At 39.8% G+C, this 22,059-nt stretch overlaps 1 protein-coding gene across 1 annotated transcript in view; it reads left to right on the top strand.

Moving 5' to 3' along the window:
• The first annotated feature begins 336 nt into the window (after positions 1 to 336).
• LOC111159042 (kelch repeat and BTB domain containing 12) overlaps positions 337 to 22,059 on the top strand; it is a 72,427-nt gene continuing 50,704 nt past the window's right edge. The window contains exons 1-7 of the mRNA XM_022521411.1: positions 337 to 565; positions 2,723 to 2,777; positions 6,850 to 6,980; positions 7,657 to 7,760; positions 8,600 to 9,781; positions 14,479 to 14,749; positions 16,865 to 17,015. Coding sequence (XP_022377119.1) covers positions 8,712 to 9,781; positions 14,479 to 14,749; positions 16,865 to 17,015 — 1,492 coding nt within the window. The 5' untranslated portion in view covers positions 337 to 565; positions 2,723 to 2,777; positions 6,850 to 6,980; positions 7,657 to 7,760; positions 8,600 to 8,711. The remainder of the gene's footprint in view (positions 566 to 2,722; positions 2,778 to 6,849; positions 6,981 to 7,656; positions 7,761 to 8,599; positions 9,782 to 14,478; positions 14,750 to 16,864; positions 17,016 to 22,059) is intronic.

The raw sequence follows: 22,059 nt of genomic DNA, 5'->3' as shown, positions 1-22,059 counted from the left end.
ACATTCAGTGAGCCCATACATAGTGGGTTTGGGTCGTTTTGCACTTTTTTAAATGATTAAGCGTATAGATGTGTTATTTTTAAAAAATCTGATTTCCAGGTTCATTTTAAACCATATCCTCGCCCACTTCCGGCGGACGTTCAGCTGTCCTGGCACGCGGGCCTGCGCGGGAAGAGTGGCGCAGGCGCAGAGCGGCGTGCGGCCTGCCGCTTGTGGATTGCCGTCGCGGACTGCAAGGATGACCCGCGCAGGCGCAGAGCGGCCGGAGCCCGGGCTCCCGGGGCGCCGAGGGCTAGCACCTGTCGCTTCCGAGGAGCTGCCAGCGCTCTCCCTCCCCCTCCGCAGGGCGCGGGCCCTCGGTGCCCTGCGCTCCCGGCGCGGTCTATTTATATCACCGGGCCCTCACAGGCCCATATTGGGCAGTGCCCGCCGGTCCAGCCCGCTAGCTGCCCCGCCCCGGCCAGCCCAGCTCCGTCTGTGCGGCCACAGGGCCGGGTCGCGGCGCCATCGCTGCAGCCTCTGCGGAGCCAGTGGGGCCGTGCCTCAAGCCGGGGGTCAGCAGCTTGTAAGTAATGGTGACAGAGGAAACGCGGCCCCTGCTGAGGGCCTTGTCTTAGCTCTAGGGCCAGGCCAACGGAGAAAGGTCGAGGGCCAGAGTTGGGGGGCAGCCTCCCCGGCCCTTGGCACTCGCGGGGCCCGCTGCGCTTCCCTCCCGTTATCATGGGGCTGGCTCCTGCCTTCACAGATCAGCCCAGCAGTCACTTCCTTCTCGGACCGGTTTTGCTCAGCCGGGAGTCGCTTCCCTTCCCTCTTTTTTTTTTTTTTTTTTTTTTTAAGGTTTTATTTATTTATTTGAAAGAGACACAGAGGGAGCACAAGCAGGGAGAGGGGGAGAAGGAGAAGCAGGCTCCCAACCCAGCAGGGAGCCCCATTCGGGGCTCAATCCCAGGACCCCAGGATCATGACCTAGGTCTAAGGCAGACGCCCAACGACTGAGCCACCCCGGCGCCCCTCTTCCCTCTTTAATGTGGCTGCAGTCACTGTCCTAGCATTATCTACCTTAACGTTTGCCTCCCTCGCTAGACTGTAAGCTCCATAAAGGTAGGAAGCGCCTTCTGTCTTTCTCTTCCTGGCTGTCTGCCCAGGGCCTTGAATAGTGCCTGGCACTTTAAAAAGCCTCAATAAGCATCGAAAGTATCCCCAGGCAACTCTCTCAACTTTAAAGCCAGGAATATAATTGCCCTGCATTTCCCCCCACCACGTGATTCTTAAGAGGAACTAATGAGCGACTGCATAATGCACAGTAAAGCACTTTGAAAAGTATAAAGCGCCTGAGAATGCAAAACAGTGTGAACTCCTTAAAGGAAAGCAAAAAGGAAACTTGTCTTATTTAGCTTTATCATTTATAGGCCTGGTGGTTATTAAACACCTAGTGTGTGGGATGGATTATTGCTATTAAGTGATTAGGTGTTTTTCCATACAAGTGGGAGACTCAAAGTGCATTTAGGGTAGTGTGCGTATTCTGAGCCATTTCTTACCAGTGTCTGTGCAAAGTTGTGATACTGAATGAAAATAAGGTGTGAGGATGGAATGGTGAAAACCAGAGGTCACAAATAAGTGGCTGTAGGTGAACTAAAAGGGCAGGGGTGGGGGGGGAAGCAGCAGTGTGAGAAGAATTATAAATGAGGACTAACATTCACGATAATGGGGGCTGGGGAAAGGAGAGTAGATGTGCCATCTGAGAGGTGGCGACTGTCTACTCAGGTCCCGCACACCGTTGTCACCATGGGAATTAAGGCTCCACCGTTGCCATACCTTCCATTTTTTTCAGTAGATGTTACAATGTGGCAGTTTTGTGTGTAGACAACAACTTTGCCACCCTCCCCACCAAAAAGTCTGTGACCAGCCACTTTGTGATCTCTGGCTTCAGTTCTCTAAAAACTGGGGCCAAATTCCTGAGAGCACGTGGTAACTGGGAATTAATTTTGAAAGTAGAAGTGAGAAGTGGATGTCACAGTGCATCAAGGAAATCAAGTGAAGGATTCTGGGTGATTAGCTTGACTTGGACAAAACATTAGCAGCTTAAAGAAACCAGCACAACTTTTGAGGGTAGAAAAGAATCTTCAAGATAATCCTTTATTAACAGGTCTAAAACACGAAGAAAAAAAAAGGTTATCGTCAACCTGTAATTTAGGACGAAGGAAAACCTTTAGTTGCCCAGATCTTATTGAGCAACCGTAATGTAGCAGGCATCCTCACAGACAGATGTTAAGAGTATGGAAATGACTAAAACATGAGCCCCTGCTCGCAGTGTGCTCATCATTGGAAGGGGAGGCAGGGAGATGCAACAGTCACTATGTTCAAGGTGCAAGCAAGGAAGGACAGAGGAGGCTCCGGCGGCGGCAGTGGGGGGAGTGATGTCTGAGCTGAATTTGGAAGAGCCATTTGTATTTCTTCAGGTGGGAGGGGGAGAAGGATATTCCAGACAGACCAACATGTGTAAAGGTAATGTATGCATTAGAATTGTTAGTGGTTCGGTGCTATTAAAAGACTGAAAAGTATAAGGAAGAAAAGCCAGGAGATGAGGCAGGAAAGGTGGGGAGATGCTGGATTGTGAAGGGCCTTGTGATGTTTGAGGGGCGGTGTTGGTGAAAATAGACTTCGGATATATTTTTTTAAATCTTTATTATTGAAGTATGTTTGACGTAGCATGTTATGTCAGTTTCAGGTGTACAAAGTAGTGACTGGACAATTTCAGACATGCAGTGCTCACCATGGTAAGTGCAGTTCTCCAACTGTATCCCTTCCTTCCACACTTCCTCAAGGCAACCCTATCCTGAATTTGATATTTTGTATAATTAGCCTTCATTTCTTTATATTCCACCACAGTCGTATGTATCCTTAAAAGTATATATAATTTTTTTTAACTTTTTATTTTTTGGTTTTTGAAAGATTTCTTTATGGGGGGGAGCTTGAATGGGAGGAAGAACAGAGGGAGAGAGAGAGAATCTCAAGCAGACTCCCCACTGAAGGGGAGCCCCACTCAGGGCTCTTATCTCATGACCCTGAGATCATGACCTGAGACCATGACCCGAGCCAAAATCAAGAGCCAGACGCTTAACTGACTGATCTACCCAGGCGCCCCTCATTTTTTATTTTGATGTAATTCCAAATTCACTGAACAGTTCTAAGAATGGTATTTAAAAAAACTCCCATATACCTTTCCCTGGATTTACCAATTGCTTATATTTATTTTTTCAGAATATATTGTCTATATTTACCCTATTTAGAACACAACTATTTTGCATCTTTTAAACATGAGATCAGTGGTATGTAGCATCTATTCTTCTAAGTCTATGATGTTTTTGAAATTCCTGTTGATACATGTAGCTCTACTTCATTCTTTGTTTATGCCTTGCAGTATTCTCTTGAGTGATATCCTCCAGTTTTTCTCCTCTCATGTTAATCAGTATTTAGGTTATTTCCAAATTTTTGCTATTTCAAACAGTGCTACTGTGAATTTAAACTAGTTTCGACTTCCACAAAACATGGAAGCAAGCTCATGCATCATCTGTTATGTAAAAAAAGTAGCAACTTTAAAGATAATGTAAAGACTATAATATTAAGCATTATAAAAGCAGATCCTTGGCGGCTTAAATTAACATTTTTATTCCACATTGAAATTTGTAGCAGTCCGTCTCTGAAAACTAAATATACTGGACATGGGTATAACTGCATTTTGGATTTGCAAAGTAATTAGGCTTTATTCTTGTGATTTGTATTTATCTTTGCTACTCATTTTTTCTCTATTATTATGGGTACTATTAATATGAATGCACCAGTTCAGTCTTCTATAAATTGGAGCAGAGAATAACTTCCCATTGATATCATTGAGAACATTTATACAGTTTTGTTTTGCTGATGAGAGTAGAATGCCCTCCCTGCCCTCATTACAAGAAAAAGTTGCTGTCAGCTCTCTCTTATTTATGAGCTGTGTCTGTACCCACAAGCAATTTGTATATGGACCCAAACATTGTTATTATTAGAAAAGTATTTATACAGGTGTATCCCGCTTCAGCTATACAAGCAGATTTTACCAGGCAAATGGTGTATTGTGCATACATGGCCTTATTTCATTCTCCCAACTCTTCTTAAATAATTCTCAAAGCTAATCTCAAGTGAGGAAACTGAACAAGGCTAAGAAACTTGCTCATGTTAATTGATAGCAGAGCAAGGATTCAAAGCCAGGCCTCAGTAACCAGCCAAAGCCTGTGTTTCTAGCGTCTGATCTGTACTCTGTTACACTACTGTAAAATAACAATAATTTCCATTTATGGAGCACTTGGATGCCAAGAACTAACCTAACTGCTTTTATATACATTCTTTCCATTTTACAGATGAACAAACCAAGGTTTAGAAAGGTTAAATCATTTTAGGATTATAGCAAGTAAGTGGCTAAACTGAGATTCAAACCCAGTACTCTCTCCCTTCAAAGTCCCCATCTGCAATGCTAGTACCTTCCCTGTACCTTATAGATACAGGACCCAATACTGAGAATGTCTTGGAAGTGTGGTGGTACATTCAACTGCGTGGGTATTTTTCAGGGTTTCCATCAGTAAATTCATTTGGTCCATAAACCCATAGAAATTTTGGGTGGCTTTCAGGAGGTGTATAAAAGGCAAGTAGAAGGAGGGGATACTTAATAAATATATGCACCCATCTAAAAATGTATAAATGTTCCTTCAGAATGTTGGGAACAATTATTTCTGTTTTAAAAGTGTTTGTTGTTTTTGTTGAAGCCAATGTTTGGGGAAGACAGGCTGTATCTAAATAAAGTACTTATTCAAGAAATTGATTTCTATTCAGGAACCTTGGGAACCAGATGATCTTTTTGAATCAAAACTCTTTAACTGGCCTTAAGCAGAGAAGTGGAGGTTAGGCCCCCAGATGAGATATTATCCTACTCAGGATCTAGAGAGTGGATTTATTTATAACAGTAGAGCAGGAGTCGTTTTCTGTATAGCCCAAAAGCTAAGAATGGATTTTATCATTCCAAATAGCTTTTAAAAATCAAAAGAATACTGTTTCGTGACACATGAAAATATATGAAATTCAAGTTTCAATAGCCCTAAAACATTTCATTGGCACAAAGCCATGCCCATTTGTTTATGTATTGTTTATGCCTGCTTTTTCATTACAAAAGCAGAGTTGAGTTGTTAGGACAGAGACCCTAGAGCCGACAGAGCCTGAAATATTTACTCTCTGGCCCTAATTTGCCCACACTTACACGGAAGTGAGTGAGTGGTTAAGGGTGTAGACTTTGGAGTCAGATAGAACTGGGTTCAAAACTCAGTTCCTTCACCTGTAAGATGTTGTGGCTATTTAATGAGAAGAGGTAAACTTAAAAGAGTGACTTAAGGTATATTGTCTTCTATCAAGAAGGAATGAAGGAGCGCCTGGGTGGCTCAGCTGGCTAAGCATCTGACTCTTGGTTTCGGCTCAGGTCATGATCTCAGGGTTGTGAGATCAAGCCCGGCATTAGCTCTGCACTCAGTGAAGCGTCTTCCCGAGATTCTTTCCCCCTTCTCTTCCCTCCCTCTCTGCTCTTCCCTGTCACACACACTCTCTCTCTTTCTAATAAATAAATGAATAAAATCTTTTTAAAGAATAAAGATAATTAGAAGTTTCTCTGTTTTTTTTACTTGACAGTATACTAATAGAAAACATAAGAATATACCAGAAGTGGGGGTGCCTGGGTTGCTCAGTGGTTAAGCATCTGCCTTCAGCTCAGGTCATGATCTCAGGGTCCTGGGCTCTCTGCTCAGTGGGGAGCCTGCTTCCTCTTCTCTTTCTGCCTGCTGCTCTGCCTACTTGTGATATCTCTCTGTGTCAGATAAATAAATACAGTCTTAAAAAAAAAAAAATATATATATATATATATATATATATATATATATACATACCAGAAGTGGAATTTTACAAAATATATCATTGCAATTACCATAAGCAACCTTTTCTCAACCTGTTCCCATATGCCAGTCATACCAGTAAGGACTTTTGAGTGTCAGTTACAGCAATCCCAATTCAAGCCAGCTTCCACAATAAAAGAATGGTTTGTCACTGAGAGCTGAAAAATACAGATCTAAAGCATGTTCCAGACCCATTGCTCTGGATTCTCTGCCTTCTTCTCTGTATTTGCTTTGTCCTTGTGCTGGCTTATAGGGACATGGCTGCAGCAGACCTCTCATCTGCGTAACACCTGGACATGCCCCCTATTGAACCAGAGACCTGAGCTTCACTCTGATTAAGCCCATCTCCGGTCTCACACTCATCCCTGAACCAGTCACAGTGGACCTACCCCATCCATTCCATCAGAAGACGGATTGGATCCTGGGGGAAATCCAATATTGTCCACTGTAAAGTTGTTTATAAGGCACTACTGTATTTATAGAGAAGAGAAACACATACTGTACTAGTTAATTCGACTTTTAACTTCTCTTTGAAACTAATGCTGCCTGTGTTTTTATTAAGGTAGTCCCGTGCCACAAAGTTCAACAAGGTGGTTTAGTTCTTGTCTTAAAGATACAAAATCCTGAGGCACCTGGGTGGCTCAGTCAGTTAAGCATCTGCCTTTGGCTCAGGTCATGGTCCAGGGGTCCTGGGATCCAGCCCTGTGTCAGGCTCCTTGCTCAGCGGAGAATCTGCTTCTCCCTCTCCCTCTGCTCCAAAACCCTCTGGTGCTCTCTCTCAAATAAATAAATAAATCTTAAAAAAAAAAGAAAAAAAAAGATAAAAACCCTAGGGTTGCGGTCATAACATTTGAGCCCCCAGCATTTCATTTCTTCCTAGCAACATCAAGGTCAACGCTTTGGGAACTAAGGAGTCTGGACCGCCTGCATTGTACCAGATCTAGTGATCCTACCTGGAAACTGCTCTTGGCTTTCTAGCACTGGTATTGGTATCCTCTGAGTGAGTCTTAGGTATCAGTACAAATGGAATAGGAGAAACTTGTTAATATTTATCTCCTTATAAGGAAACTTTTCTGGTTTTCAATTCAAAGTAACAGCTGCCATCTATAAAGTTGATTGATGTGTTTATGTACAAAGAGGCCCACATAATATGATTTGGGCTACTCATAATGTGTTGTAGTAGAGCTCAGAAATATAATGACCTCTTAATTACCCATAATTGGATTCTCTTGGTAAAAATCTAAACAAATGAAAGTAAAAAACAAGGGTTCACTTCTAACCTACAAGGCCTTACAAAGATAGTCTTAAGCTTTTACTGAAATCAAGCTGAGACATTAATGCTGGAAAATGTAGCAAGGAGGATTTTATTCCTATTTCAATTACACAGATTCTTAGATCAGCTAGTTGTTATCATTTCACACACTCCCGCACAGTGATTTTTAGGTCTTATAGTTGCCATTGTATTCTTAAACATTTCTCTCGTGCTTAACACTTTGATTCAATGAACTTTAATTCAACACTGAAAAAAGTGTCATTTCTCATTGAGATACAGTGAGAATTGAGATGGAGAAATCTCACTGAGATTTCTAAATTTGATAGGATTATAGAAATGTAGAACTTTGACAGCTGACAAATTATGCTTTCGAATGATTAAAATCATCACTTCTCTTCCTCTCTTAATTCCTAGGAGTGGCTTTACTACCATGGTTCATTCTTAACCTCATACAACTTCTAGCCAAGTAAGAACTAGAAAGCGTGTCAGGATCTGAAGACCTGCTCCTCAACATGAAGGTTGCTGACTCTAGGAATTCCTTCTTTAAATCCAAACAGCTAATTAGCTTCCTTGAAATTCTATTCCCCTGGGCAAGGGGAAGACAGACAACTAGCTTAAAGAGACTTCTGATTAGACGAGGGCTTTTTAAGGGGAGAAGTGAGTCCAACTCTGCCACTGTGAAGTAAGGAACAAGGAGAAGCTGAGCAAGGAGTGGGGATAGAGAAACGGGATGGCTTTTGTGCACTTTTCTAAGTTTAGGATGATTTAGCTCTAAGTTTCAAGTCTTGTGAATTCTCGGATCGGCAGACATTTGGTTGTATTTTCCAAAGCACTGTTTTGAATTATTTGCCCCATAGGAAAAGCTTGAACGTAATTTTAATGGACTTTTTTTTCTCAGCCATCCTGCGTGGTTCTGGGGCCATTATAACATTTGAGGGTGTTTTGGGTTTTTTATTTGTTTGCTTCAGCAGGTATACATGACATTTGCAGTGATGCATCTCCTCAGAGAGCAGGTTACCTAATTTCCCTACCCCCTTGGCCTGCAGGCAGCTGGTAACTGCATATGGAGTTGTAAAATAGGCTTCTCTTACTTCTCTCTTCATTCACCTTGGGAGGGAGGACTTTCCAGCCCTCCTAGAAAGACCTCTGCTGCTGATTAGGGGAAATGTTGTTAGTAGTTGATAATTTACTGTTTATACAATTACTGACATTATTCCTAGACACAAAAGTTATCTTAAACTACTGTATTTGGAGTGAATAATATTTATTTATAAATACTTCTTAGCGCTAATACTGCATATTTAAATCACCAAGAATTGTGTTCTTACAGGAAACCCGATTCTTTTCTTTCCCTCAGGAGTGTTCCAGCACATCTCTGTTGCTCTGTGAGTAATCAGACATGCAAATAGCCCCACAAGAATCCTGCTACATTTGAAGAAGACATACTTAGAAGCACTGAAAAGTGTATCATGGAGTGCAAAGCTGAGGGAAAAGAAAAATACCAACATAGTTTGAATTTATTGAATCAAGTTAAGAACATGAAAGAATTAGCAGAAATGATCGATGTCGTACTCATAGCAGAAGGGGAGAAATTTCCTTGCCACAGGCTGGTCCTGGCTGCATTTAGTCCTTATTTCAAAGCTATGTTCACCTGTGGACTACTCGAATGTACTCAAAGGGAAGTCATACTTTATGACATCACAGCAGAAAGCGTGTCTGTGATACTGAATTACATGTACAGTGCGGCTTTAGAGATCAGTAACACCAATGTGCAGACCGTAGCTATGGCTGCCTATTTTATGCAGATGGAAGAAATCTTCAACGTGTGTCAAAAATATATGATGGACCATATGGACGCCTCGAACTGTGTGGGTATCTATTATTTTGCAAAGCAGATTGGAGCTGAAGATTTATCTGATCAGTCGAAGAAATATTTGTATCAGCACTTTGCTGAGGTGAGCTTACATGAAGAAATATTGGAAATCGAAGCGCACCAATTTCTGACGCTTATTAAATCGGATGACCTTAACATATCCAGGGAGGAGAGCATTCTGGACTTAGTCCTGAGATGGGTAAATCATAACCAAGAATTGCGCATGGAGCATCTGGTTGAACTTTTGAAGCAAGTCCGGTTGGAACTTATAAATCCTTCTTTTTTAAGACAAGCCCTAAAAAGGAACACAATGCTTCTGTGTGACGCGGATTGCATTGACATAATTCAGAACGCATTCAAAGCCATCAAGACACCACAGCAGCACTCTCTGAATCTTCGTTATGGCATGGAGACTACTAGTCTTTTGCTTTGCATTGGCAACAATTCTTCAGGCATCAGGTCAAGACACAGGAACTATGGGGATGCCAGTTTTTGTTACGATCCTTCTTCAGGAAAGACCTATTTTGTCTCGTCTCCCAAGTATGGAGAGGGCTTGGGAACTGTGTGTGCCGGTGTGGTCATGGAAAACAACACCATAATTGTGTCTGGAGAAGCAAGTGCCTCTAAACTCTCTAGGCAAAAGAACAAGAATGTTGAAATCTATAGGTTTGTATGTCTCCAATATTTGTAAATTGCTCTGACATTAGCGAGGGTAGAAGAAAGTCCTCCTGAAAGAGGATCATCTCTTCAATGATGTGTAGTCAGAATTACCCTGTAATTAACATATTTTACGTGTATAGAAAATTCATAATGAAATCACCCACATTTTAAAATTATTCTTTCTCCTTTTATTGTGATGCACATACAGCTGGATTTCCATAAGTTTCCATAAGTTAAATGTTGTGATTCCACTGTACAGTTTCATGCTCAGCTTTCATTATTGGTCCATATGAATGGGTACAATTGCTTAGTTACAAGTTTGGAGAGCGTAAGATGACTTTTAACAAGAAGAAAAGTTGGTTCATATGGATTTCTTTGAAAAGATATTTTAGTTCATAATTCAGAGTAGTAAATAATTACTAATTTTTTTCACCCCAAAATTGCTAATTATCTGTCAGTTTTCACTCTGTATCCCTAATTTGTAGATCTTTCCTGAACCTCCAAGAGCATAAAATGTTCATGGCCTAAGAGTTCTAAGCTTCAAGGCCCAGAATCACAGGAGAAGGGAGTGTCTGCTAAGAAGTAGCATGTCCTCTAGGTCTCCTGTGTGAGGACTATACATTCGTTTACTGTTTCTTCAAGTATTCAGTGAGCATTCAGGGCTTCTGTCTAACTGGGTAAATAAGAAATAGGTACATAGAATAAGCACTAGGTAGTAAAGCTGTCCTTCAGTGTCCTCCCCCTCTCAGTTCCTTCTTACGAGGATTTGTTCAGACTTTTCACTGAGAAAGGAATTCTTCTTGCTGGCAAAGTTGGGACAAAGAAAGAAATAAGAGGTCTACTATTTTCCTGTCATCTTTTAACATTCCATTATCTGCTTTAAGTGATAGACCTGTCCCTGTTTCACCTTCATCTCCCCTGGTAGTGATGGGGGAGGGACGGCAGAGCCCTGGGTGAGTGACCAGGCCCTATGCCCTTAAAGGCCAAGCATGTCCCTGGGCAGTAAGCACAGCCTTCTTCAGAATAACCAGATCCCAATAATCAGAATAATCAAATGTCAGATCCCAAGGGCCCTTCTTTTCATCAGAGAGTCACTTGTACAAGTATCTCAGGTTCTTTGCACAGCTCTTTTTCTTCCTCATGAAGACGGTCCACAGTTCTGCCATTGTTTAAATTTTTTATTTAAATTCAATTAATATATAGTATATTTCAGAGGTAGAGTTTAGTGATTCATCAGAAGCATATAACACCCAGTGCTCACTATATCATGTGCCCTCCTTAATTCCCATCACCCAGTTACCCCATCCCCTCTCCCACCTCCCCTCCAGCAACCCTCAGTTTGTTTCCTAGACTTAAGAGTCTCTTATGGTTTGTCTCCCTCTCTGATTATGTCCTATTTTATTTTTCCCTCCCTTCCCCTATGATCCTCCATTTTGTTTTTTAAATTCTACTATGAGTAAAATCGTATGATAATTATCTTTTCTGATTGACTTATTTCACTTAGCATAATACCCTCTAGTTCCATCCACATTGTTGCTAATGGTAAGATTTCATTTTTTGGTGGCTCAGTAATATATAAATATAAATTTTATATACATAAAATTTTAATATATATATATATAATTTACATATATATCACATCTTTATCCATTCATCTGTCATACACACACACACACACACATATATCACATCTTCTTTATCCATTCATCTGTTGATGGAACTCCAAGCTCTTTCCATACTTGTAGAGGTTGCTGCTATAAACATCGGGGTACAGGTGCCCCTTCAAATCACTATGTTTGTATCCTTTGGATACCTAGTAATGCAATTGCTGGGTCATAGAGTAGCTCTATTTTTAACTTTTTGAGGAACTTCCATACTGTTTTCCAGAGTGGCTGTACCAGCTTCCATTCCCACCAACAGTGTAAGAGGGTTTCCCTCTCTCTGCAACCTCACCAACATTTGCTGTTTCCTGACTTGTAAATTTTAGCCATTCTGACCAGTGTGAGGTGGTATTTCATTGTGGTTTTCATTTGTATTTCCCTGATGCTGAGTGATGTGGAGCATTTTTTCATGTGTCTGTTGACCATTTGTGTGTCTTCTTTGGAGAAATGTTTGTTCCTGTCTTCTGCCCATTTCTTGACTGCCATTATTTTTAATAAATATCCGTCCCTGTCCAAGTGTCCTTTTCTTAAGATCCTCAGGCATCTTTCCTCTTAACTTTTTTCTTAAAGATTTTATTTATTTGACAGACAGAGATCACAAGTAGGCAGTGAGACAGGCAGGGAGAGGGGGAAGCCAGCTCCCTGCCAAGCAGAGAGCCCAATACGGGGCTCGATCCCAGGACCCTGAGATCATGACCTGAGCCGAAGACAGCAGCTTAACCCACTGAGCCACCTAGGTGCCCCTCCTCTTGACTTTTTTTTGAAAGCCTACTTCCCTTTCTGATGACATATATCTAACTACATACTCTGTGTTTTCCTTCTTACCTGTCTTCAACTCAGCCATGTTCCCATCACCAACCAGCTCATCCTCAGGACTCAGAGTTAGGGCCAAAGTATCAGTTACCCTGCTCACCTCCTCCAATAATGAAATGGTCAGCATGGCAAATAATGAAATTTTCAGATGCATTGCTTTGGGCTTCAATGAGCCAGACTTCCAGCAGATATCTGGATAATTAAAATCTTAGAGCACTCCTGAAGGTCATGTTAGTGCCAGTTTTGTGATATGTGTGAGAAATGGTCATCTTGCGGTACATTCCTACTCTATTATTTCTGTTCTTATCCCTTTTATCTTTGCCTAAATGTTCTTCAACTTGCCTCTACTCTATATAGTTCATAGATTACTATGCAGATCTATTTCTTCTTGACTTAGGAAGGATAACTGTACTCTCTAGTAGGCCATTTCTTTTCAGAAAAGATACACCTTTCTGTGTTCTTTAACTCTCTCTCTTACTTAGGTGTACACACCATTGAGGATATAAGTGTGTACTTATATCCTCTGTGAATGTTGAACCACTTTTGTCACTATTTCCTTTTCATGTCATATCCATTTTTCTTAATAAGATGTTTTATAGTTTTATCTGGGTGTTTTCTCTCCCCACTTTCAGTTCAAGGTGTTAAAAATCAGATTAGCAAGCTTGCCCAACAAATACATACTTCCCAACCTTCATGGGATGTGTTTCATACTTGGCCTGTTTTCTTAACCCATGTCTCAGAAAGCCAAAATCCCATTTTTTATTTCTGTTGATATACTTTTCCACTGGCTTTACTTCAGTATCCCCCACGCTTTCCACCTAATACTCCTTCCTCTTCTAAAATCCAGTACAATTAAAAGTCGTGGTAAAAATATCAACTGTGATTCTCGGGACTGGTTTCCTACCTAGATTACACAGAAAGACAGTGATGACTGGGTTTGTTGAGATTCTGCATTTAGACTGTGACAAGCCAGACATGCCCTCCGGGAAGGGAATATCTTCCAGCTTCCCTGTTAAGCCTAAAGTAAGGAGTTCTCTCTAGGGAAGAATTTAAGAGTTGACTCAGAACAACTGGGCAAAACTCCAATAATCCAATTTACTGTCAAGTGTTTGATACAAAATAAGTAGCATACTTTAAACTGTACGGTACTCTTTACTTTAAAACTGTACTCTGTATAGAACATTCATCATTTCTTCATTTATTTCCAAACAGAACAGCTTTTTTTTTTCTTATTTTCCATATTTTCCTGGTTTTGTTTTAGTTTTGAGTTCCAGAATATATTCTGGGTTTTCTGGGACAGATCTAATTTCACATTCCACTGTCCCCATAAGTACTTTTATTCTTCTTAGACTATGCATCCCAAATCATGATTGGAGAAAACAGACTTACCATTATCAAGAGGCAAGACAAAGGATACCCACAAAATCATACGTTTAATGACTACATAATGCCACACACACACACACACACACACACACCATCAGTTAATGTGTTGGACTCTAGGAGGTATTGAAAGACCGTATATCCTGATGTCCCTACCTCCCAAAACCCTTTCCAGACTGAGATATTTTTTCATGGAAGAAATTACTGATAATTTCAGTAATATTATACCCAGACTATGAAAATAGATGTTAAATGTAGCAGACACTTAACATGTGCTCTTGACTCTGTTCTAAGTCAGTTAGAACCACAAGAACAAACCTTAAAATTCTACATCCCCTACCTTGTCCCAGCAGAAATCTCTGAATTGAGATATTTTGAGATTCTCTACTGGAAAGTTCATTGCTTAAATGTAGTATTAAAGTGAGACTTCTAGTCCACAGAATAAGTCATTTTTGTATATTTCTTCATTTTTGCTTATTCCTCTTTTTTAGTAAAATTACAAATGACTAGCTGCAAGCATTCCTATTTGTTCTAGATTTTCTTTCCCAGAATTAGGTAATGAAAGCTAGTCCTAGATAATCTATACTTTGTCAGTATATTTTCTAAAATTCTGCAGGGAGATCTGGTTAATTATTTCCGTGCATATTACAGTTTGTTCTTCAACCCTGGCCAAAAAAAAAAGAAAAAACCCCACAAACCAATATTACTATCTTGTATTAATGTTTCTTCCTCTCCAGTTAGATGAACCAAATCGTGTTGTTTCTAGCTGGAAAAGAAATTTAAGTGTGTTTCTTGGGTAAGTTTTCCAGTTAACACTCATCCTGGGTTCTCTCTCTTAATTTGCAGGTATCACGACAGAGGAAACCAGTTTTGGGAAAAGTTATGCACCGCTGAATTTCGAGAGCTCTATGCTCTGGGCAGTGTCCATAATGACCTCTATGTTATAGGAGGACAGATGAAAGTCAAAAACCAGTATCTCATTACAAACTGTGTGGATAAGTACTCTGTAGAACAGGACAGTTGGAGAAGGGTGTGTCCCCTTCCACTGCAGTTGGCATGCCATGCCGTAGTAACCGTGAATAATAAACTTTACGTGCTCGGAGGCTGGACCCCTCAGGTTAAGAAATTTCGTGTATACTTAATTGGCATGGCTGTGCTATGTCTGGCCGCTGGGTTGAAAAATATTGTAGTTGCTGAACACTAAAAGAGCATGACTTACATCTTGGTAAAATGCCTTTTATTTTATAGAATATTAAACTTAAGATTGTAAAGTGTTAAAGCAGTTTAGGAGAATGAATTTTAAAGTGTGTTATTCATAGACATGACTGCATTCAGTATTCATGCTATGCTCTTTATAATCCTTCCCATTCTTGCTAATTACGAAAAATGCTTATGCTGAGAAATTATCTGTAGGGAGCATCTAAGTAAGAGACGGAGATACCGGCTCCTCATCCCACTTCTGTCTGCTTAATGGTTGCATGAGCTGGAACAAGGAACTCTCAGGTCTTTTCCAAATTTAAAGTTCTTACTCTACATGGGAAACCAGAATATTCAGCCCGTGATGGCTCAACCATTTCCACAAAAGTAGATTGTGATTTTAAATGTTTTATGGCTTTGCTGGACACCAGCGGATAGAGAAACCAGGATACCATTTGCATGGAAGCCCAGCGAAGAAATGGCAAGCCAAGACTGCAAAGTCAGTAGAGGGCAACCAGTGGCTCTTCCTCTTCTCTCTGGGTGTCTCCCCAGTGCCTTCAGTTCTCATGGTAGTAGCAGCAGGCCAGCTGCCTTCTGCCCTGGCCTGCCAGTCGTTCTCATGAGATGAATCTTATTAGCTCATTGTCCATCCCCATGACAAAAAGTAAACTTATTTTTGCCTGTATGCTTTCTTGTTTTGGCAATTTACTTCGTGATAATAACTGATAAAACTGATGCTTTGGGCATTCATTTCATAAGCTTGAATTTTGCCACTTATAGCATATCATACCTGTTTTTAAACCTTAAACTTCACATTTAATACATTTTGGAAGGTGTCCTGTGTACCAAAAAGTAGTACAGATTTAATCACAGCAAGTAGCTGAAACCTGACCAATTATTTGTAATTAAGCATTTTCAGAGCTATCCATTGCGTAGTTAATTTTGCATGAATAAGCTCCAAAGACAATGTAGAAGCTTTTCTTTGGTTTTTCTTGCCACTAAAATAAAGATCAAATACTTAAAACTTAGAAGGAAAATTAAAACAATAAAGTCAAACATGTTACTGTATAATGTCAGAATAAATGACATATGGGTATTTATTGCATAACAAAAGTTTTTGCTGGTCTCTACCTAAAACCCTACATTAAGTTGCAAGATAACCTGGGGTTGTGAATGCATCACAGTGATCATAATTCCTGGTATATTTAAAGTAATTAAATTAATTACAACTTTCATAAGTATGGCAATTATTTCTGTGTCAAACACCTGCATCCAAAACAAAAGACACTTGAAAAGCATCCTTAGACTGAAGTCATAAAAGTTCTTGACACATTGAAGACAAAAATAACAGAAACACTACTTCGCCTGAAGTTTATGATAGAGGAAACCATATTCATGTGTGTAAGAATAAATTGTTCAATTTTTACTATCTCTAGTCATTAAAAATATATAAAAATAAATACATAATAATAACACCAAATAATGTATATTAATCCATCAATCTTGAAGATGAAGTTCAGACCATTCCCATATAGGTCATAATTTTGGTATAAAAATACTCTAATTACTAAAACACTAAAATGTTTTCTTAATTTTGTTCCATTTGGATCAGAAAAATATAAAGAAAATGCCTTATGAATTATTAAACTTAGTTTCTCAAAAAAATCATTAAACTCTAGCACTATAAAGTTTGTTGAAACAAAATTGCACTTTAAATATTGTTCAAGAAAGTTGGGTTTCATTTTCAAGGCTCTGCAGTTGCTTCATTTTTGTAAAAACTGCTGTCTTATCTCCTTGCTCAGATCCCAGGCTATAAGCCAATCCCCCAGCCCCACTATTACAGGATATAAATTCCTCTGACATTGGCAGTAGACTTATCACCCCAAGTCAGGGGATCTGGTGTGTTTGTGAGTATGAGTCTCAGCAGCTAAGTCCCCTTTGTCTCCTTGGTCGCCTGCTTGGACTAACTGCACTCACGCACTCACAGAGATTTCCCAGTGGTATGTTATTATATCGGCTGTCATATTTCACACAGATGGATCTCCCTGATGAAGAACCAGATCGACTAAGCAACAGACTGTTGCAGTATGACCCTGGCCAAGATCAATGGACAGAGCGGGCGCCCATGAAGTTCTCTAAATACCGATTCAGCACAGCAGTAGTCAACAGTGAGATTTATGTTTTGGGTAAGAAGAAGCAGATTGCTAAAAGAGTATGACTACTTTTATTTTTCTCCGTACTTTGCCTCAGTAAAAGCGATGTGGTCTCCCTTCCTCTTGCATCCCAGTTCTGGTGTATCTAACTAGCCGAAAATATTCCTTTGTTTCTTGTTTTTCTAGAGCACAGTCAGGTAAGATTAAATGGAATTCCATTGACTTAAGGAAAGCAAAATTATTTGTATGAAATTTTCAAGTCCCTTGGAATTCAAGATCATTAGTGAAACATCTTTATATGTAGTATCAAGTAAAATATTTTGAAATGGGAATAAGTCTTTGGCCACATTTAGTTGATGAAGTGTGGGTGTTTGCAACCAGCTGTGATTTTCTGTGCTCATAAAGTAAGCCATTATAGGTAAGACCACGTTATACCAGCTCTCTTCATTTTGCTTCACCCACCAAACTTCTGTAGAGGTGTTATCAAATAATTCTCATCTGAATGTATTTTTCTTATTTCTTAAATATGTGTGGTCTTGTACTAACCAGTAGGAATTGGTGAAAGACTGGTTCATTTCCACTAAAGTGGGTAAAAGTTCTAGAACATCTCCTATGTTTCCCTTATCCTTCTTCACGTCTTATTTTTTCCTCTTTTATTAAGTCCATTGCTTTTCTAAGCACATTTTATCACCTCTCCTCCCTCTCCTGCTGTCCCTGTCCTGTGTGGGAAAGGGTGAGACTGGGACAAGGAGGCTGACCAGCTGGTAAACTGATTAGTATTCCAGTATTCTTACTTCATCCCATGCACATTGATGACTAACTGGCAAAAACATAGGGAAGGTGATGGGCACCAAAAAGATGGTAAAGAAAAAACATGAGATATGGGCTGAGAGCAAACCAAGCGTTTGAATAGCATTTGGGGTTTTTGGGTTTTGGGGTTTTTTTTGTTTGCTTGTTTTTGGGGTTTTTTTCGCTAAAGGGAAGCCATTATCTCTTGGCTGCCTGCACAGCATGAAGCAAAATAATTAATGCACTCAAATATTAATAGTTTTATAATTTTAAGAACATTATGCAACATAATTTATGACTACCTCAGTTATGAGACTCATAATTATAATTAAGTTTTTCCTCTGGCAGTATATTTGTTACTTGGTTATAAACATATGCTGTGTCATAGGCCCAGAAGAGACAATATCTAAACCAGGATAGATTGCCTAGAATAGATGTATAACTCCGGGGAGACAAGAGCACATCTCCTAATTATATTAAAGTTGGAGGTAGTCAAAAGTGGGATAAAAGTGATTTATCAACTGAACAAAAATGAGATTTCTGCTTAATGTGGAGCCACAACTAGGCTAGATGTGAGATAAAAATGTAGTGTTTTGTTTGTTTTTTGATAAGTTACATGGGGAAATGCACCTTAGAGACAACCTTTGGAACTCACCCTTGTTGGCATGAACAAGTGTTCACTACATGAATGAAAGGAGGCAGATGTTGCAGGACCAGTAAAATCTGGATAGGTGACAGAGAGAGAAGCGTACACCCAGGAAGGGAGATGGGGCAGAGCAGTAGGGGAGAAGATGAGGAGGAGAAAGCTCAAACAAAAGCTTGGAGGAAACCCACCACACACAGACAGCTGCAGGAGGGAGTTTACAGGTAAACCGGGAGCCAGGTTACAAAGGACTATAGTGGAGAATCAAGAGTATAATAGTACTGAAAAACTATGCAGAAGCAACATGATTAAAGAATGTTTGGGGAATATTGGTGAGGTGAGGGTTAAAGAACAGATCAAAGGTGCGGAGAGACTGGAAATGGAGAGACCAGTCAAGAAGGCTTTTGTAGTAGCTTAGAATCTGGTTTCTGGATATTCAGAACTGAGGACCGGATTCATAATCACTCAAATAAATGTCACCATCTTGTAAGATTTGATCTAAAAGAGGCCACATTCCCAACATTTGCTACTTAATTCCCAAATATACTTGAAAGCTTTGAAATGGAATGAAGTTCAGTTGTTCAGGCGTTTCTGTGGCAGCCTCCATTCAGCTTTCGTTGTTCATTGTATGTATAATTGGAATTTGGGCAAATACCATATAGAACCCTAAAACCTTATCTGTTTCAATGGTCCGTACAGGTGTGTTACAGTCATTTGTTAGTTGGTTAGCCCTGTCTGCTTTTGAGAATCGATGGATGCCCCACTATGATGGGGGTCACTGCCAAGTATTATTATAACCCCTCTCCCTCATATTGTAATAGGTTTAATTTCTTACTATCTCCTAATTACTCTAGAGGCTGCCCCAGAATAACAGCCTCTGAAATCTCCTTCCCCGTGGAAGCGGTGCGGTAACGTGGGGGACGTCCCAGCTGTGGAGTTAAGTGGATTTGGATTGAGATTTTGGCTCCACCATGTACTACCTGCATGTCCTGGGTCTAGTAAATCATTTTTTGGCTCATATTAAAGTTGGAATGCCTACATATTAGAGCCGTGGTTAAGTAAAAGTTGTAAAATCCCTACAATTTAAGTGTTCAGACTTGATTATAATTACTGGGTTGGGGTTTTTTTGTTTTTTGTTTTGAGCCCCTTTGTGTTCTAGACACTTTGCTGAATTTTTTGCATAAAGAAATTCATTTAATGGTCATAAAAAACTGATAAAGTAGTAACTCTTCTGTATAGCAGACTAGATATCTAGACTAATCCTTCCACTGAAAATACTGAAAAACAAATGTTGGGAAAACATTTTTTTTTCATTTTCTGAAGAGCTTCTAAGACCTGTTATGGTGTAGGAATTTAGCAGACCAAAAGGTAAGTGAAAAGCAGGAGGCTCCCAGTTACGAAGAAGTGAATGAGTCGACATCCTCTCCCCCAAAAGCTACTGTAAAACCAGACAGGTTTTTCAGAAACAACCATTTCAGCTCTCTAGGAACCAGCCAAAAACAACAAACTGAGAAGAGCTTTGCTTCTCAAAAGAGCTGAACTTGAGGTAAATCTTTAGGCAGTCCTTGGCATTCTTTCCTGAGCTGTCCCAGTTCCCTACCTCAGTTGACCCAGCATGGGAATTCCAGCAGAGTGGGCTAGCTGTAAAAACCAGTAACTTTGTTTGCCATAGGGGGCTGACATGTTTGGGAGTGAAGGGTGGGAAACCCACACTCATAGTGACAAATGGGAAAAGCCAACATCTCTCCTAACCTGAGATTTTAGTCCTGCTTGGGACAGCAGTGGACAGGAGAATTAGCCAGAAACTGAATAGTGACTTTCCAGGAAAACCCTGGTTATGAGAGTCCTAGATGGTCTTGATAAATTCTTCACACATCCCTGGAGACTAGGGAAGCTGTGCAGACATGGAGCCCATAAGAGGATATGAGCTCTTCACACATCCCTGGGTGACTGGGAGTCTGAGCTCATGTACAGAGATCTTAGAAGGCCAGGCAGAAAGTAAAAGTCATGGTAGACTTGAAAACTACCTGAGCTTTGAATGTGCTCCCAACACACAAAACCTACACACAGATCAACAAAGCGAGGTTGGAAGCCTTACTAATGTTGGGAGTATAAACAATTAGTCTTGACTAGACCTGAGCCATGAAGAAATAAGAGTAACCCATATGCTTTTAAAGAGAGAGAGAGAATTTTTTTAAATGGAGAAGAGACCAAAGCAAACCACAGGAGAGGCATATTAAATCTAAGCAAATTAGTTAAAAACAACAGTAATGCTAACAAAAGAGAAAAATAACCTAGCAGGAAAAATAAAATTAAAAGTTGCTACAGTATATTATTTTAAATGTCTAGTTACCAACAGAAGTTTACATACAAAGGAAAATAAACAAGGAAGTGAAACCCATTCTGGGGCGGAGGCAGGGAAACATTCAATAAACCTATCTCTCTGAGGGGCCCCCAATGTTGGATTTAGCAGGCATAGACTTCAGATTAGCTATTAAATATATGTTCATTAAATGAACAAAAACTATTTTTAAAGAATTTTAAAGAATTAAAGGAAAATAAAATGAAATTGGCTCCCCAATGATATCAATGAAGAAGTAGAAATTATCTAAAAGAACCAAATGGAAATTCTGAAGTTGTAAAGTATAATAACCCAAACGAAAAATGTGTTAAGTGGGCTCAAAAATAGATTTGAGCTGACAGAAGAAAGAATCTGTGCATTTTAAATAGATCAGTGGAAATTATTAATCTGAAGAGGAGAGGGGGGTAATTGGAGGAAAATTAGGAAAACCTCAGAGACAATATGAAATATCATCAAGTCTACCAACATAAGTATGATTCCCAAAAAGAAGAGAGAGAGGAACAGAATTTTTTTTTTCAAATAATAATGGTCAAAAGCTTCTTAAACTTGATGGAAAAAACTTTACACATACAAGAGGTTCATCAAACTCCAAGTAAGATAAATTCACAGAGATCCTCACCTAAACACAATGTAGACTAATCATTAAAATACATCATAGACAAAAAATTCTTACAAGCAGTAAGAAAAGAGTGACATCATGTAGAGGGGAACAATAATATGCTCAACAGGTGACTTATCATCAGAAATAGTGGAGGCAAAATAGTACTGAAATAATATATTCAAAATACTGCAAGGAAAATAACAAAGAATGTTTCTGTGTCCATCTTTTATGTTCAGCAAAATTATTCTTTTAAAATGAAAGTGCAGGGGGCCCTGGGTGGCTCAGAGGGTTGGGCCTCTGCCTTCAGCTCAGGTCATGATCTCAGGGTCCTGGGATCAAGCCCCACATCAGGCTCTCTGCTCAGCAGGGAGCCTGCTTCCCCCCCGCCCCCACCTGCCTCTCTGCCTACTTGGGATCTCTGTCAAATAAATAAATAAAATCCTTAAAAATAAAATAAAATAAGATGAAAGTGCAGCAAAGACATACTCTGATAAATAAAGGCTGAGATAATTTGTGGCTACCAGACTTACAAGAAATACTAAAGGATTACTAAAGAAGTACTGAAATCCTTAGCATTAAAAAGAAATACACCAGAATAACTCTAATCCACAAAAGAAATGAGAAGCACTGGAAATGACAAATATGTAGGTAAATATAGAAGACTTTACACATATTCTATTTT

Source organism: Enhydra lutris, unplaced genomic scaffold, assembly GCF_002288905.1.
Source record: "Enhydra lutris kenyoni isolate GAN:26980312 unplaced genomic scaffold, ASM228890v2 scaffoldscaffold66, whole genome shotgun sequence".
Lineage (NCBI taxonomy): Eukaryota > Metazoa > Chordata > Mammalia > Carnivora > Mustelidae > Enhydra > Enhydra lutris.
Note: the sequence above shows the minus strand (reverse complement) of the source record. Positions and strands in the feature narration are given on the sequence as shown.